The sequence below is a fragment of the Copadichromis virginalis genome, linkage group LG12, assembly GCF_057382275.1.
Source record: "Copadichromis virginalis isolate Kocher_CV1m ecotype Utaka linkage group LG12, C_Virginalis_male_GT1.1, whole genome shotgun sequence".
Taxonomy (NCBI): Eukaryota; Metazoa; Chordata; class Actinopteri; order Cichliformes; family Cichlidae; genus Copadichromis; species Copadichromis virginalis.
Genome location: NC_140629.1, coordinates 26,807,475 through 26,821,017, shown reverse-complemented (window position 1 = coordinate 26,821,017; position 13,543 = coordinate 26,807,475). Strand labels below are relative to the sequence as shown.

Genomic DNA, 13,543 nt, shown 5'->3' with positions numbered 1-13,543 from the left:
AGTATTTGAATGAATGAGCCTTGACTATGTTTCTGAGATATTTAGCCTGGACCAAAGTGGTGGACCACCTTACCAAAGTCAACAATGCATTCATTGCACTTATTCTCCTAACAAGACCAATTAGAAAGAAAAATACTTTTATGTTTTTGTTCACCTGAAAGTGCCCAACTCCAGAAACTCAAAACACAACCTGCACAGCTCTAAAATAACCAGAATGCCTGTTTAAAGCTTCCTTGCTCAGATTGCTTGGTTCTACAGGCAGCAGCAACAGTTACTTCTTGACAGGAGAGCGTTGCAAGGCTTCCTTTAGAAATTTATTCAGAGTGGTCAGGACGTTGGGTCTGAGGTTGGCCAGCCAATATCTACTATATGTAAAGGGAGAAGCTGATTCAACATTTTCCATGTTTTAATGTGGCATGATAATTCTGGGAAGCTGTGATCAGAAGTACGGGAATGTTCAGAAAGGCAACCAGTGTCTGACTTGTTGGTTTTTCTTTGGTTGGAAAGAGAGAGGGGCTAATATTTGACTCATATTTTGAAAGCTGCTCCGTTCTCTTGCGCTCATGCGTGTGTATAAATAAGCATTTCTGTGGTCAGCTCACCTGTAGAATGTTATGGTTAAACATCCCTTATTTCTACAATACCTTCATTTCCAGCGTGTACTTAACAGCCGCAAGCACTTCAATTTTTTTCTACTTTTTTTCCCCCCTCAATTAAATTTTTTCCATTTTCTAATAATTCCATTTCAGTTCAAATTTTGACAGTTTGCTTGGGTGTAGTAGACAGACGAATGACATAATGCATTCGATGAATTATGTGTTTGAAAATTGTAATTTAAGAGGCTATACCAAAACCTATAAGTCTAATATTACAGTCATTAATTCATCTCGTTTGTGGGTTTTGTAGCTGACTCGCCAGAGGCTTGTGGATGCAGATGGGATCATCAATCCCGGAGCTTTTTACATCTACCTAACAGCTTGGGTCAGCAATGATCCTGTGGCCTATGCTGCCTCACAAGCTAACATTCGTCCACACCCTCCCGAGTGGCTCCACGACCATACCGACTCCATGCCCGAGACACGCCTCAGCAGTAAGTCTGCATGACCTATGTTCACATTATTTTACCGCTGAATACTGAGTAGTGCGACAGAATGGAAGAAATTTGAAATAATATTGCTTTTAGTTCCAACAAGTTCGGTAATCCAGCTCCACATTAATTTGAAATGTTACTGTAAGGTACGGCCAAACATACTGCATTTATTATCTGCTTACTGAAATTTTATGCCTAACTTTTGTGAGGTTTATGAGTCTCGGCTGCAACTTTTTCAGTTTCCATAAGGCAGCAGCTGCATGTAAGCAATGTTCACATCTTGTGGTTTGAGTTATTGGTCCTTTTTAGCTCTAAGTGAGGTATTAGACTTTACTGTACCACTGCAATATGTGTGCATTTGTGCATGACTGAGCTCACTCTGCTAACCCGAGGACCAAGACACAACTTGCTGTTATTCTTTTAATAGTGCCTGTGGTAAATGCTATAATCCTGACTACCATGGGGCTCTAGCATTACACACACATACACACATTATTAAAACTCAGCGACCCCAAAAACAGCACCCACCCTGTTCTCGTTTCCCTACCACACACACACACACACACATAAAAAATATACTTACATTGTTATTTGACTCTAGCCTGTGATTTGGTGTAAGAAGGTGTTACAGGACAAGGAAGGGGGATGATTGGATAATTAAAAGAGAGAGACAGGGTTTGGGTTGGAAGCACAATTGGATAACAAACAGGAAGTCCTTGACAGCGGGGGAACGTGACTGGATAAACTGCATGAAGTGTTTGGCTGTGCGGGAGACCCCCGGAGCAGATCTATGTTTGCCAAAAGCTGCAGGTGTTCTAATCGAAATTTTATAGTTGAGACTATAATGGGCCATACCATGTTAGCAAGCTCTTCCATCTAACCCTACACTTACTATGAAATGAATACATTCAAAGCAACATTAGACAATACTACAACATGTTCTATAAGATAAAAAATAGGCAGTAGACTGGTCTAGTAGTCTGGTCTTTAGTAGTGATACTGCAAAGCTACTTCTAAATGTGGCAACTTCTAAATCTTTTGTAAGCACCTACTATGCCTCCATAGCATCGTGACAGGCAGATATATACGTGATCACACATTTATATTGTGCCTTACGTGGTGGTGCTAAGATTAGGGTGTGGTAATGGCAGTGATTCTGACATTGTAATTAGCTTGAATCATCGTTAGCTCTGACAGTCTGCTGTGTCTGGAACTGATAGGCCCTCATTAGCCAGGCTGGGCCACAGGCTGGCCAGGACTGAGTCAATGGAGGTCTGTTTCACTCTCCTCCGCCACCCGCACAGAACACACACACATGCAGATACGCACACATGCACATACGTCTGCAAACGTAGCTTCTCTTGGAACAGAGCTGCATTAGGAACGGAAAGCCTTGGTATTCGTGGTTTGGATATAGAGCCTCAATTATTTCTGCAGACACACGAAATGATCAGAATATAATGAGAATTTATCAGAATAGACAAATGTGATCTGCAGAAGCCACTGTTGATTTATCCGATTGCTTCGTCAATGTCTACAGTCTTGAAACGTTATCAGCTGTGTGGTGTTTGCTTCCAAGGCCCCAAAGAGAATACTTCACCAGTTGCTTCATGGCATATGTCATATAATGAAAAATCTTAAGTCGGGGGGGTACAGCTTTGCTAACAATTAAACCAACCTTCTCTGATTTTCTCACCATCCAGTCCCGGCTGCTGAGCCCATCGAATACGCACAGTTCCCCTTCTACCTCAACGGGCTCCGGGAGACGCCGCAGTTTGTGGAAGCCATCGAGAGCGTACGGGCCATCTGCAGCAACTACAGCCGACAAGGCTTGCCCTCCTACCCCAACGGCTACCCTTTCCTGTTCTGGGAACAGTATGTTAGTCTACGCCACTGGCTTCTGCTGTCCATCAGTGTGGTGCTCGCCTGCACCTTTCTCGTCTGTGCCCTTTTTCTGCTCAACCCTTGGACCGCTGGCATTATAGTAAGTGTTGGAGAAAACACACCACATGCACAGAGACAAATGCAGTAACTACAAATATGTGGTATGACAATGCCCAGGGAAACACACGTAGCTCCATAGATTGCAGCAGATGTTCTGAGAGATAACTTTAGAGAAAGATACAAATGTGTCTGCTACTTACATAGAGAGAGAGAGAGATCTTAGCTTTCAATTATTTAAAAGTCAATTTCTTCCCTCTCTACATGTCATTTCCTGGTTTTTGCGTGTGGTCCAAAATGCATGTCAGGAGGAGAGAGTCGGAAAAGAGAAGGGGCTGGTGTGTGTTATCGTAGCCCCAGTCACCAGTGTTTATCTTGTGCTGTTTTGTTAGGATCAGTCTGTTTAGTCTAGTCCAATACTCCCAGACACAAATTCTGAAATAAATGGGAAGAGGACAAAAAGTTGCCCCAGCAACTGGCTCCCACTCTAAACCTATAAAATGTTTGATTTTATTTCCGTCTCTAACATTCATCCACTCTTGCTCCTCTCAGACAAGACGTTTCCAAGGATATTGGCAAACGTGTTCGCATACACAAGCCAGTTCTCAAAAACACTTTGAGCACTCTAGTGCATGTACATACTTGCACACACATACAGTATGAATGTTTAAACTCGCAGGTGATAATTCACACGGAAACACGTACAAAGAGTACTCTGGTTTTTCTCTCTAGTGGGTTGTATTTTACAACCGGCAGTGGCCAGGCCACCCGAACCTTGAAACAAGGGAGGAGGGGACTTCATGTTCATCCTCTTCAGGCCTTACTAGTAAGATCAAAACATCAGTTATAAGAGAGTTCTATCAAAGCCCAAAGCACAGGCAGCCATACAACATCAAACTCTCAAAGCCTTCAAGCCCTGAAATCCACCATGACCATGTAGACAGAGGCTTTGTGTAAATATCATGTCTTGTGTTTAGATTTATACAGTTAGTTTTTAATCCACTTGATTTTGACTCCTCTTAACACTTAAAATCTGAATGGGTCTCAGTACATTTAGAGCAGGGGTGCCCAATCCCAGTCCTCGAGATCTACTATCCTGCAGCTTTTAGATGCATCCCTACTCCAACACAGCTGAATCAAATGGTGTGATTACCTCTTTAGCATGCCATCAAGTTTGGCAAAGGCCTGATAACAAGCCATTCAGTTGATTCAGGTGTGTCAGAAGAAGGATGCGCCTAAAAGCTGCAGGACGGTAGCTCTCGAGGACTGGGATTGGGCACCCCTGATTTAGAGCAATCCTTTGTAATCTCAATCTGTGGTCCTGATCATAGCCTTTTCCTTTTTTGTTCTCTTTAGGTCACGAGCAGTTGTCCAAGCATTTCACTACATATCGTACTGTGTATGACTGTGTACGTGACAAATAAAATTTGAATTTGAATTTGATTTGATTTATGTTTTATGTTATTTATAGAAAAAACATTGCTTAAAAGAAACAAAAAGGCAGGTGTATACAAGGTTTTACCTCACACAGAGAATTTTAGTAATAGTAAATGTAATATAATGCAAGAAAATGTGTTAAATCTAGTAACATCTTTTCCTCAAACTATTTTATTTTAATATACAGTATCTGCACACTTGTAATTAGATCACCCAAAATGCCCTTCAGAATAAAGTGGCAGACACACCACACAGTACAAATACCCTTTGTGGATGTGCACATACTCTGTGCTGGGTCACCTATAGGTGCACGTACACATAGTTACCTCCTCTGCCCACCTTAACCCTCTTCAAAGGATTTGGGCCCCGTGTAACCTGACACCTGTCAGCTGATAATAGCAGCTCCTGTAATGCTTTGCTCCGGAGTCTCCACAAACACACACATTTCACCCACATGTATGGTTACTGCTCAACACATTTATAAGGCAGATATACTCACACATATCACCCTCATGTGTTATTTCTCTGCCTCATCTGTCTTGTATGCAGTCAAATTTAAGGTCAAATGGAAGTTCACACAGTTAAAGCAGGGAATAATGATTTGTTCTTTCTATAATAAAACAGCATAAAGTAGAATAACTCCATTTGTGGTAATTAAACGCACTGTGCTCACAGACAAGTTTTACCTGTTTCACCTAGCAAATGTGCATTATAATTCTGAATTAGCTGGCATTTTCTTATCCCTTTTAAAGGTATTGTTTGTATCTTTTAAAGTCAAACATCGAAGAGAAAAAGACGATGTGTCCTGAAAAACCTACAGAAACCATTTGAATGGATATTGGATAAAATAAAACGGTTGCAAACACTGAATCGTGCAGGCTTTTTGTAACAACTGGCACTTTCTATGTGTAAAAATGTTTTAGAACTTTGAGTTTATTAACTACACAAGTGTAACTAAAGGTTCATGTAAATTGAACAACTACCCACATTTCTCACAGAAACTCTTGCTTTCTCTTCAGGTGTTGGTGCTTTCTCTCATGACTGTGGAGCTGTTTGGCTTCATGGGGCTGATGGAAATTAAGCTGAGTGCCGTCCCTGTTGTCATTCTCATCGCCTCTGTGGGCATTGGAGTGGAATTCACTGTCCATGTGGCCCTGGTAAGTTTAAAAATGAATTAGTGAATTTACTTACTTTCTAATCCTACATGCTGCTTGCTGGAATGGTGAGGTCTATTGCTGGATGGATTCAGGTCTCTCTGATGGTTGTGGAGAAAGTTAACCTTTTGAGAACAAGACATAAATTGTTTTTTGTTTTTTGTTTTTTCTATGTGTTGTAGGCATTCCTGACAGCCATAGGGGATCGTCACAAGCGGGCAGTGCTGGCACTGGAGCACATGTTTGCACCGGTGCTCGATGGCGCCTTTTCCACGTTTTTAGGCGTCCTGATGCTCGCAGGCTCTGAGTTTGACTTTATTGTCAGGTCAGTTACAAAATCAAACTCACAAGAAACTACTGCTTTAATTTGAACTTGAAACCATGCATATTTGCACATACAGAAGTTATCATATATATTTAAATAATGTTCTTAGACCATGCCTCAACCTGTATACCACACAGGAATCCACCTCAGACCCCGATCATGCATGACAGCTACTCACTTCTTCTTTTGCTTCTCCTCTTTAAATCTCATCCAATTTTCACTACCACTAGCAATTATTCATTATTATTTACTATTATTATTTATATTTTTCGTCTCTTTCTGGGGGATGATCTCCAGGAAACCTCACCAAAAATCTCTTTCCTTTTTTGTCTTTTCTTTTATCTACCTCTTCCTCCTCCTAATATCTGTCGTGCCTGACATTTTATGGGAAACCAGGGAAAGGGTTGAAAATTAAAGGTGAAAAATAGGTGGGGGGGAGTAGGCTGTAAGGGAGGTGACAGAGGGGAGCAAAGTGAAAGAGAGTGAGTGAGTGAGGGAGAGCAGGAAAGACCTCTGGCTTTTGTAATCTCCCTCAACTGGTTTAACTGCCCTCACTAGACATTTATAAGCAGGGAAAGGAGTAACAGAGTGGGGGGCAAGAGAGCAGTTGTACAAAGACAGGAGAAGTGGAAATTAAAACCGACACACTGCCGGAGCTCCGTGCAGGTGGCTGCTTTTGTGTTTGCACCTTCTTAAGCGTCAGACAGAGAGGTAGCGACCAGCTGCCGTTCAAGGGAGGAGTATGAATAATTCTGTATGTTCTCAACTCCTACAGTATTATGAGAAGTTTCCCCAGACTTTAGTGTGTAATTTAAACAACCTTATGTCTTTACATGGCCATATGTACACACATTCTTGGTTGCTGCCAGATGAGGTAGCTGTATGATTTGGCCTTCTTCTTTGAGAGCTAGAATCACTGAACTCCATGTGATCTGCAAGCGTTCATCTGTGCACACCCGCACAGTTACACAGTTCCCCCCTCGTATAGACACACCAACCTGCTCCCTGACCCTTTAATCATGGGGGTCAATGATGGTGCGCCTGCCAGTGAGAGAACACACAGATACACACTCAGAGAGACACATACAAACATACGCACACAAACTATAGAGGCCTATAGACCTTCTCTCCGCACCTCCAGTGGTGTGCTCTGGTTTCTGGCTCAGTCTCGGGCCTCCATTTAAAGGTTCTGCTGTTGTCTGAGCAAACAAAGCAGCGCCCCAAGACGGTGCAATAACAACAGGCCCAGCTCATATTTTTCTGCTTGTGCCGAAAGAAATGCTTCCCTGACTTTCCCCATCAGCCCTGTGAATGTTTTCACTCTAAACAGCCTGGCGGGGGCATGCAACCTGGTATGTGGGCTGGACGCGTGCACTCGTACATATGTGTGCACATGTTTCTTCAAAGGTGACGTGGCTTTTACTCCTGATGCTTTGTATGGAAATGCAAACCATAATTATGAAACTGTTATTTTAGCTCTAGGTAGCTATATTAAAAAAAAATCATCCTAGGACCGTAGTTGATCATTATCCAATTTAGGAAATGCAGTCCTTCTTTTGCTCCCTGCATAGACTATTTATCTCTATGCAACTAAATCCTGACTCGCTGTAATTAGTTAACAGAACTTTCAAGTTATTTCAAATTAACTACAATATGCTGCTCTTGTCTATAGATTGTGCCTCGCTGCCTCATCATTGCAGTATCAGAATTTCTACAAGTCACTTCATCCATCTTTTGGGTCGCTTTGCATTGGTTTTTGGGTTGTTGCTTTTTACTCGATCTTAGCATGTCTGTTACTTTCCAAGTAAACCAAATGGAAAGGGTGAGACTGTTTCACTGTAATTCGGTTTTCTAGAACTGTGCATGAAAGGCCACCCCTGCTGTGTAGACAGGGACCCTTGCTCCGTACTTGTGAATAGTCTTTTCCACAGTGTCCCTTCATTCTCTACACGCACACATCAATAAAACACAACTGAAGGATTAGTTATGAATGTGCACTTAATCTGAGGCCCAGCTGCATGGCACATCTACACCTTTGTTAGCTCCTATTTACACCCACCCGTGCACACACAAACAAAGAACATAGTCAAGAGTCAAGAAAAAGCCTTCATGGCGTGTCCCTGAATACCTGAGAGCTTCCAGCGGAAAACCAATGGGTGGCTGTGCGGGGTATGGGGTGGGCTTCCATAATGAAGGAAGCAGGGTTAGTGAGAGAGGGAGATTTAGAGTGGAGATTGGGGAGTCTTACCTGATACATTGGAGATTTAATTAGATGGAGTGGCTTGTGGAGTGGCCGGGAATTTCACAGGGGCTTAGCTGGAAGGAAGGGAGGGAAAAAAGCGAGGAAGAGAGAGAGAGAGAAAGGAGAGTGAGAGAGGCCAGGGAGGGGTGGCGCTGAGGGTCCCCTTCTCTTCTTCCTAGACTAAATTGTTTAAATTCTATACCCTTCACTTCATTTATTTGCTTCTCGCTTTTCTTTTTCTTTTCTTTTTTTTTTTTTTGGAGAGCTAGAGAGAGAGAGAGAGAGAGAGGCCCCTGTCCTCTTGTACCCCCCACCCCCCATGCCCCAATGTCACCCTCCCCACTTTTGCTCTCTTTTACCACTCCCCCTTCACATTCCTCACTGCTTTGTTTTCTCCTTGTTTGCTTATACACCACACACACCCAAGAGAGTACCCTCACCCCCCAATAACCCCCCACCCCCTGTCTTTTTTCCTTTCCCCCCGTGCCTTTGAATTAACCAGCTCTGGCTAATTATGTTTCCCCTTTCTTTTCTCTACATGGCTTCTTTAAGACTAACCCTCTTTGGCAGGACTTAGAAACGCACAAGGTACATTTATGTTTTGCTCCTCAAGACTGCAGTGCATGCCAGCCTGTCTGTGGGGGGTTTATATATATATGTGTGTGTGTGTGTGTGTGTGTGTGTGTGTGTGTGTGTGTGTGTGTGTGTGTTTTGGGAGTGGTGAGTGTCTTTGTGAAAGTATTATTTTGGGCATGTGTAATGGTTGATCTTGCACATGTCTCCCCACGTCTAAACCTCTGTGGTTTTGCGCAGGTATTTTCTTTGTTTCTTCAGCTTGCTTAATTTCACTTCTTGTGTGTCCTTGTTGGTATGAGTGACTTTGCTTAAATCTTTTATTTTTAATAAATGTTATTGTGTTGTGTGACGCAGAAGCCACAGGAAAGTGTTGTGTTTTACATGCATTTTTTGCTCATTGTGTTTATAGCTGATATTAAAGTTAATTTCCCTTTGTGAACTCTTTCTTTGTAATGCAGGTACTTCTTTGCAGTGTTAGCCATCCTAACAGTTCTTGGGGTACTGAATGGATTAGTCCTGCTCCCAGTATTACTATCATACTTTGGACCTTATCCAGAGGTAAGATCTTACAAAATGCAAATGCAAGAAAATCTAAATCAACCAGGACTAGTGACTTTTTTTTAAATTCAAAAGCCAAACTATAGACAACTCTCTGTACTCAACACTCAGGTATCACCAGTTGATGGTCGCAGCCGGTTACCAACCCCATCTCCAGAGGCCCCTCCTCATGTGGTCCACTTCTCAGTCCGTCCTCACCACACCACTGCAGCCACCACCACCTCTGGTGCAGTTTCAGACTCATCAGACTCAGAGTACAGCTCAAACACCACAGCATCTGGTATCAGCCAGGAGCTGCAAAATTCTAACCTGCACTCACACAGAGGACAAGCTCGAGCAGACGAGCAGCAGTACCACCTCCAGATCAGCAGGGGAAGAGCCAGGACAGAGGAGATGAGGAGGGGAGCATCAGGACATCGGCGCTCAGCTAGACAGCCTGACCCTCCAGCTTATACTGTGTCCTCGGTAAGAGAAATATGTCATATTGTGTCTCCTGCATGACTCTTTTGATTGCATATTTTCTCTTGCTTGTCACATTATGAAATGGAAAGATAATTTTGTTGTTGTTGTTGTTCCATATTTTGTCTTCTCTCAGGGTTGTGATCCTGGGATGCAGAATGGAACTACTCCAAACAGCAGCAGGGACCCCAAGAGCCAGGTGCACTGGCAGGGCCCGCCCCCAGCCCTGCCGCGCATGGACGCTTTTGAAACTGCTACTGAGGCTGGGGGCCATTATGGCTCACATAGCCATAGAGAACACTCAGCAGGCCACAGAAGCCGCTCTTCCCACAACCCACAACCTAGTCATCACCTCCCGCACCAACACCTCAACCCTACTCCATATGGCCAACCCATCACCACGGTGACAGCATCGGCCTCAGTCACCGTTGCAGTTCACCCACCCCCTTTGTCCAGCCAGACCCCTGCTTCCACTTACCCAGGATACGCTGCAGCAGACAGTTACTGCCAGTCAGGGACAGAGGGGCCAGAGCCTGCCTTCCAGGACCCACATGTGCCTCTCTACACCCACACAGGTACCAGGGGAGTCAAAGTAGAGTCCATGGAGCTCCAAGATTTGGAGTTTGAGGCAGCTGAGAGCAACAATGGCAGACGGGCTAGCTGAGGTGAGATCTTATCAAGTTGAGGAGCTTGACGTGTAGCACAACTGTCCTTTTTTTTAAAATAAATGTCTGTTTCATCATAAACCACTGACAGTATAATCTCCTTTGGTTTTCAGGTCTGGAGAATAGAAGTACTATGGCCAAAGATGGACTCTTCGGTATTACTGAGCAGCTGACCCAGTCTGGCCCAACCCAGCCCAGCATAGCCCAAGTTGGCTCACCACCAATGCTAAGCAGCGAGAAACTTGCCAGTGTTCCCATAATGGTGCTCATTCTTACTGTAACCCAGTGGACTATTGTCTTAGATATTTCTATCTATATTTAAAAGATGTATACATATGTAAATATGAACATAAAGTAGGTATAATTTTAGGAGCTGTACAACTCCTCATGTTAACAAACTGGGGCTGCCATATTATTTGTGGTGTGTACATGCATGTGTGTTTATGTTGGTGTGTGCGTGCGTGTGTTTGTGTGCGTGCAAGAGATAGATAGATCTCTGATTACTGTCGACCTATCTGTGGATCTGTGCCATTAGAAAACTTCATTTTGGCAAAAATCATCTGTCAGCATTCACTGCTGCTGCTGAGAATATTTTTTAAGTGATATACATTTATAACTCTATGCAAATCTCTCTTTAAACAAAAGAAGAGATCTATCTGTGTGTGTGTGTGTGTGTGTGTGTGTGTGTGTGTGTGTGTGTGTGTGTGTGTGTGTGTGTGTGTGTGTGTGTGTGTGTGATAGGAGTGTGTAGGGCTGTATAATGTGAAACAGCATCATAATTTTCTGGCTTACACATCAGATACATCCTCAGAACTGACTAACATTTAAACTCATTTAAAACATGAAGGAAAGTGTTAGAATCATCAAACAAAGCTATGGTACATATATATATACATATATGTATATGTATATGTATATATATATGTATATGTATATATGTATATGTGTGTGTGTGTGTGTGTGTGTGTGTGTGTGTGTGTGTGTGTGTGTGTGTGTGTGTGTGTATTGTAAGAAGGTACGTTTGTAAAACTATTAATTTTATCACAAACCTGTGGTAGTTATGAAACATTTACTGTTTAACTTGACACGCTATGCGTGCTATTTAATATGAGCTGATATGAAGAATTTTAAAAGCTGTTTTTTAAATTTTGTTTAATTTTATCGCCTCGGCATTGGAACCTGTTTCTGCTCTCAGCTTTGTATCACTGTCTGTTAAGCTGGTTGTATTTTACTGTATGAGGTTATGTATTGTTTAACCCTAGCAGGCTCAAAACAGGTTCCGTCTTACATACTGACTTATGAGCAGTAAACCCACCTCAAAAACTCACTCTACCTTTACAGGGACATTCATGTTACTGATTCTGGAACAGGGTTAACACAGGGTGCTAACTCTGCACCCTAAGTGGTTGTGTCTAGTGGATAAGCTAAAAAATCAGACTGTATACTGTATGACCCGATTAACCAAGGCACTTGACTGCATTTAAACTTTATTCACAGGAAGTAAAGTAGCTCTTTCTGTCCATCCAGTAAGCTAAGCCCATGCAGCCTGCTAAGGGCTAAGCCCTATATGGCCTGACAAAGCGCTCCATGTGTGTTACAATGTGCATGTGTGTATAATCGTTCGTGTATGTGTGCGGGTCCATCATCTTACTGCCTATGCTCAATTTAGTGACAGTAAAGAGAGCTGGTTCCAGTTTAGCAACAGCTGTCGCCACTGTCTTCATCTCACAAAACATCCACAGCTAAATGCCACGACACTAATTGGACGTCTCCCCTCAAAATGCTGCATTACACAGCACAGAGCCTCAGGGGTCAGAGTTTACACCGCCAGCCCCTCACTCCACCACCAATGGCCATTTTATACCTGCATGTGTACCCATAGACTCCCCATTCCCCTTTGGCACCCCGTGAGTACCCTCCTCAAAACCTTTACACTCATATCCTGTTAAACACTTGTAGCTTTTCCCAGAAATCTTTGCAGTTTTTCTCGTCCTGTTACATCAGCTGCTTGCATGAAATAGGTGGTTGTTCTCTTTGTTTTGTTTTTTATGTTTTTTGTTCTGTTTTCTCCCAGTGTCACATTGGCAGTAGCGGAGAGAATCATAGCTGGCAACTATTTTATTCATTTTAAATGTTTTTTGTTTGTTTTTCAGTCAATTGCGATATTTATATTTTTGTAATATAAAAAATGTTTGTTGTTTTTTTTTCTTTCATTATTGTTGTGATGTGGATAACAAATGCAGGGATTTTTATGTCTATTGAAAAAACACTATTACAGTTTAATGTTTTTACATTAATGGATTTTGATCTGTATAAAGTGCTTACTAATGTTAAATAGGAAAAAAAGAGTATATAACAATATTACACTACAGGTCTCATCATAGCTCTTAGAGGATTTTAAAAGGAAAAAAAAAATTGGTTCTTCCAGACTGCCTTTCTGGTCTTGCTTGGCGTGGATGTATGCTGTTTTCAGTTACAAAGATAAATGTATGCCATATAATTTATTTATATGAAAATTTATTTTTGTAGTGTACATAGTAGTTGTCAAGGTATTTGACAGAAGTATATTTTTAAAGAGTTTATATGTAATGATATACCATAACAGAAAAAAAGCCTTAAGGTGCACACTTTCATTGCTAACTGTCTTGTTAGACAACATTGACACCTCCCCTTCAGTATTATGTTCCGATCAGCTGTTTCTATGGGTTTGTCGAAAGCTAGTCATGAAAGTAGAAATTGTACTAGCTCCCTAAATATTAATGTTCAAACACTGATAGATTTCTAACAAATAAAAATATAACTTATTTGTCTTTTTGTTCATAACTTTAATAAATGGAACTTAAAACGTTTGCTTTGGTCTGATTGGTTGATTCTTCTCCAGATAAACATGATCTTCTTCCACCCCTCTCTCCTCCCTCTGACACGTCCTGCAGTTTTAAACTCTGACATCTGGTCTGGAGGCCTGCAGCCCTTCCCCAGCAGCCCCAACCACCTCCACTCCGCTCCTCATTCTGCATGATTTTGATTGACAGCTTTATAGACTGCAAGGAAATTGGTTGTAGTTACAATACAGCTGGCCTGTTCGGAGTAATGAAA

The 13,543-nt window shown here is 42.2% G+C and overlaps 1 protein-coding gene across 1 annotated transcript in view; it reads left to right on the top strand.

The window, feature by feature from the left end:
• Nucleotides 1-13,296, top strand: part of ptch1 (patched 1) — a 50,607-nt gene extending 37,311 nt beyond the window's left edge. The window contains exons 17-24 of the mRNA XM_085475711.1: nucleotides 907-1,090; nucleotides 2,794-3,074; nucleotides 5,488-5,625; nucleotides 5,805-5,947; nucleotides 9,224-9,323; nucleotides 9,435-9,788; nucleotides 9,919-10,447; nucleotides 10,561-13,296. Coding sequence (XP_085331837.1) covers nucleotides 907-1,090; nucleotides 2,794-3,074; nucleotides 5,488-5,625; nucleotides 5,805-5,947; nucleotides 9,224-9,323; nucleotides 9,435-9,788; nucleotides 9,919-10,446 — 1,728 coding nt within the window. The 3' untranslated portion in view covers nucleotide 10,447; nucleotides 10,561-13,296. The remainder of the gene's footprint in view (nucleotides 1-906; nucleotides 1,091-2,793; nucleotides 3,075-5,487; nucleotides 5,626-5,804; nucleotides 5,948-9,223; nucleotides 9,324-9,434; nucleotides 9,789-9,918; nucleotides 10,448-10,560) is intronic.
• The last annotated feature ends 247 nt before the right edge of the window (nucleotides 13,297-13,543 follow it).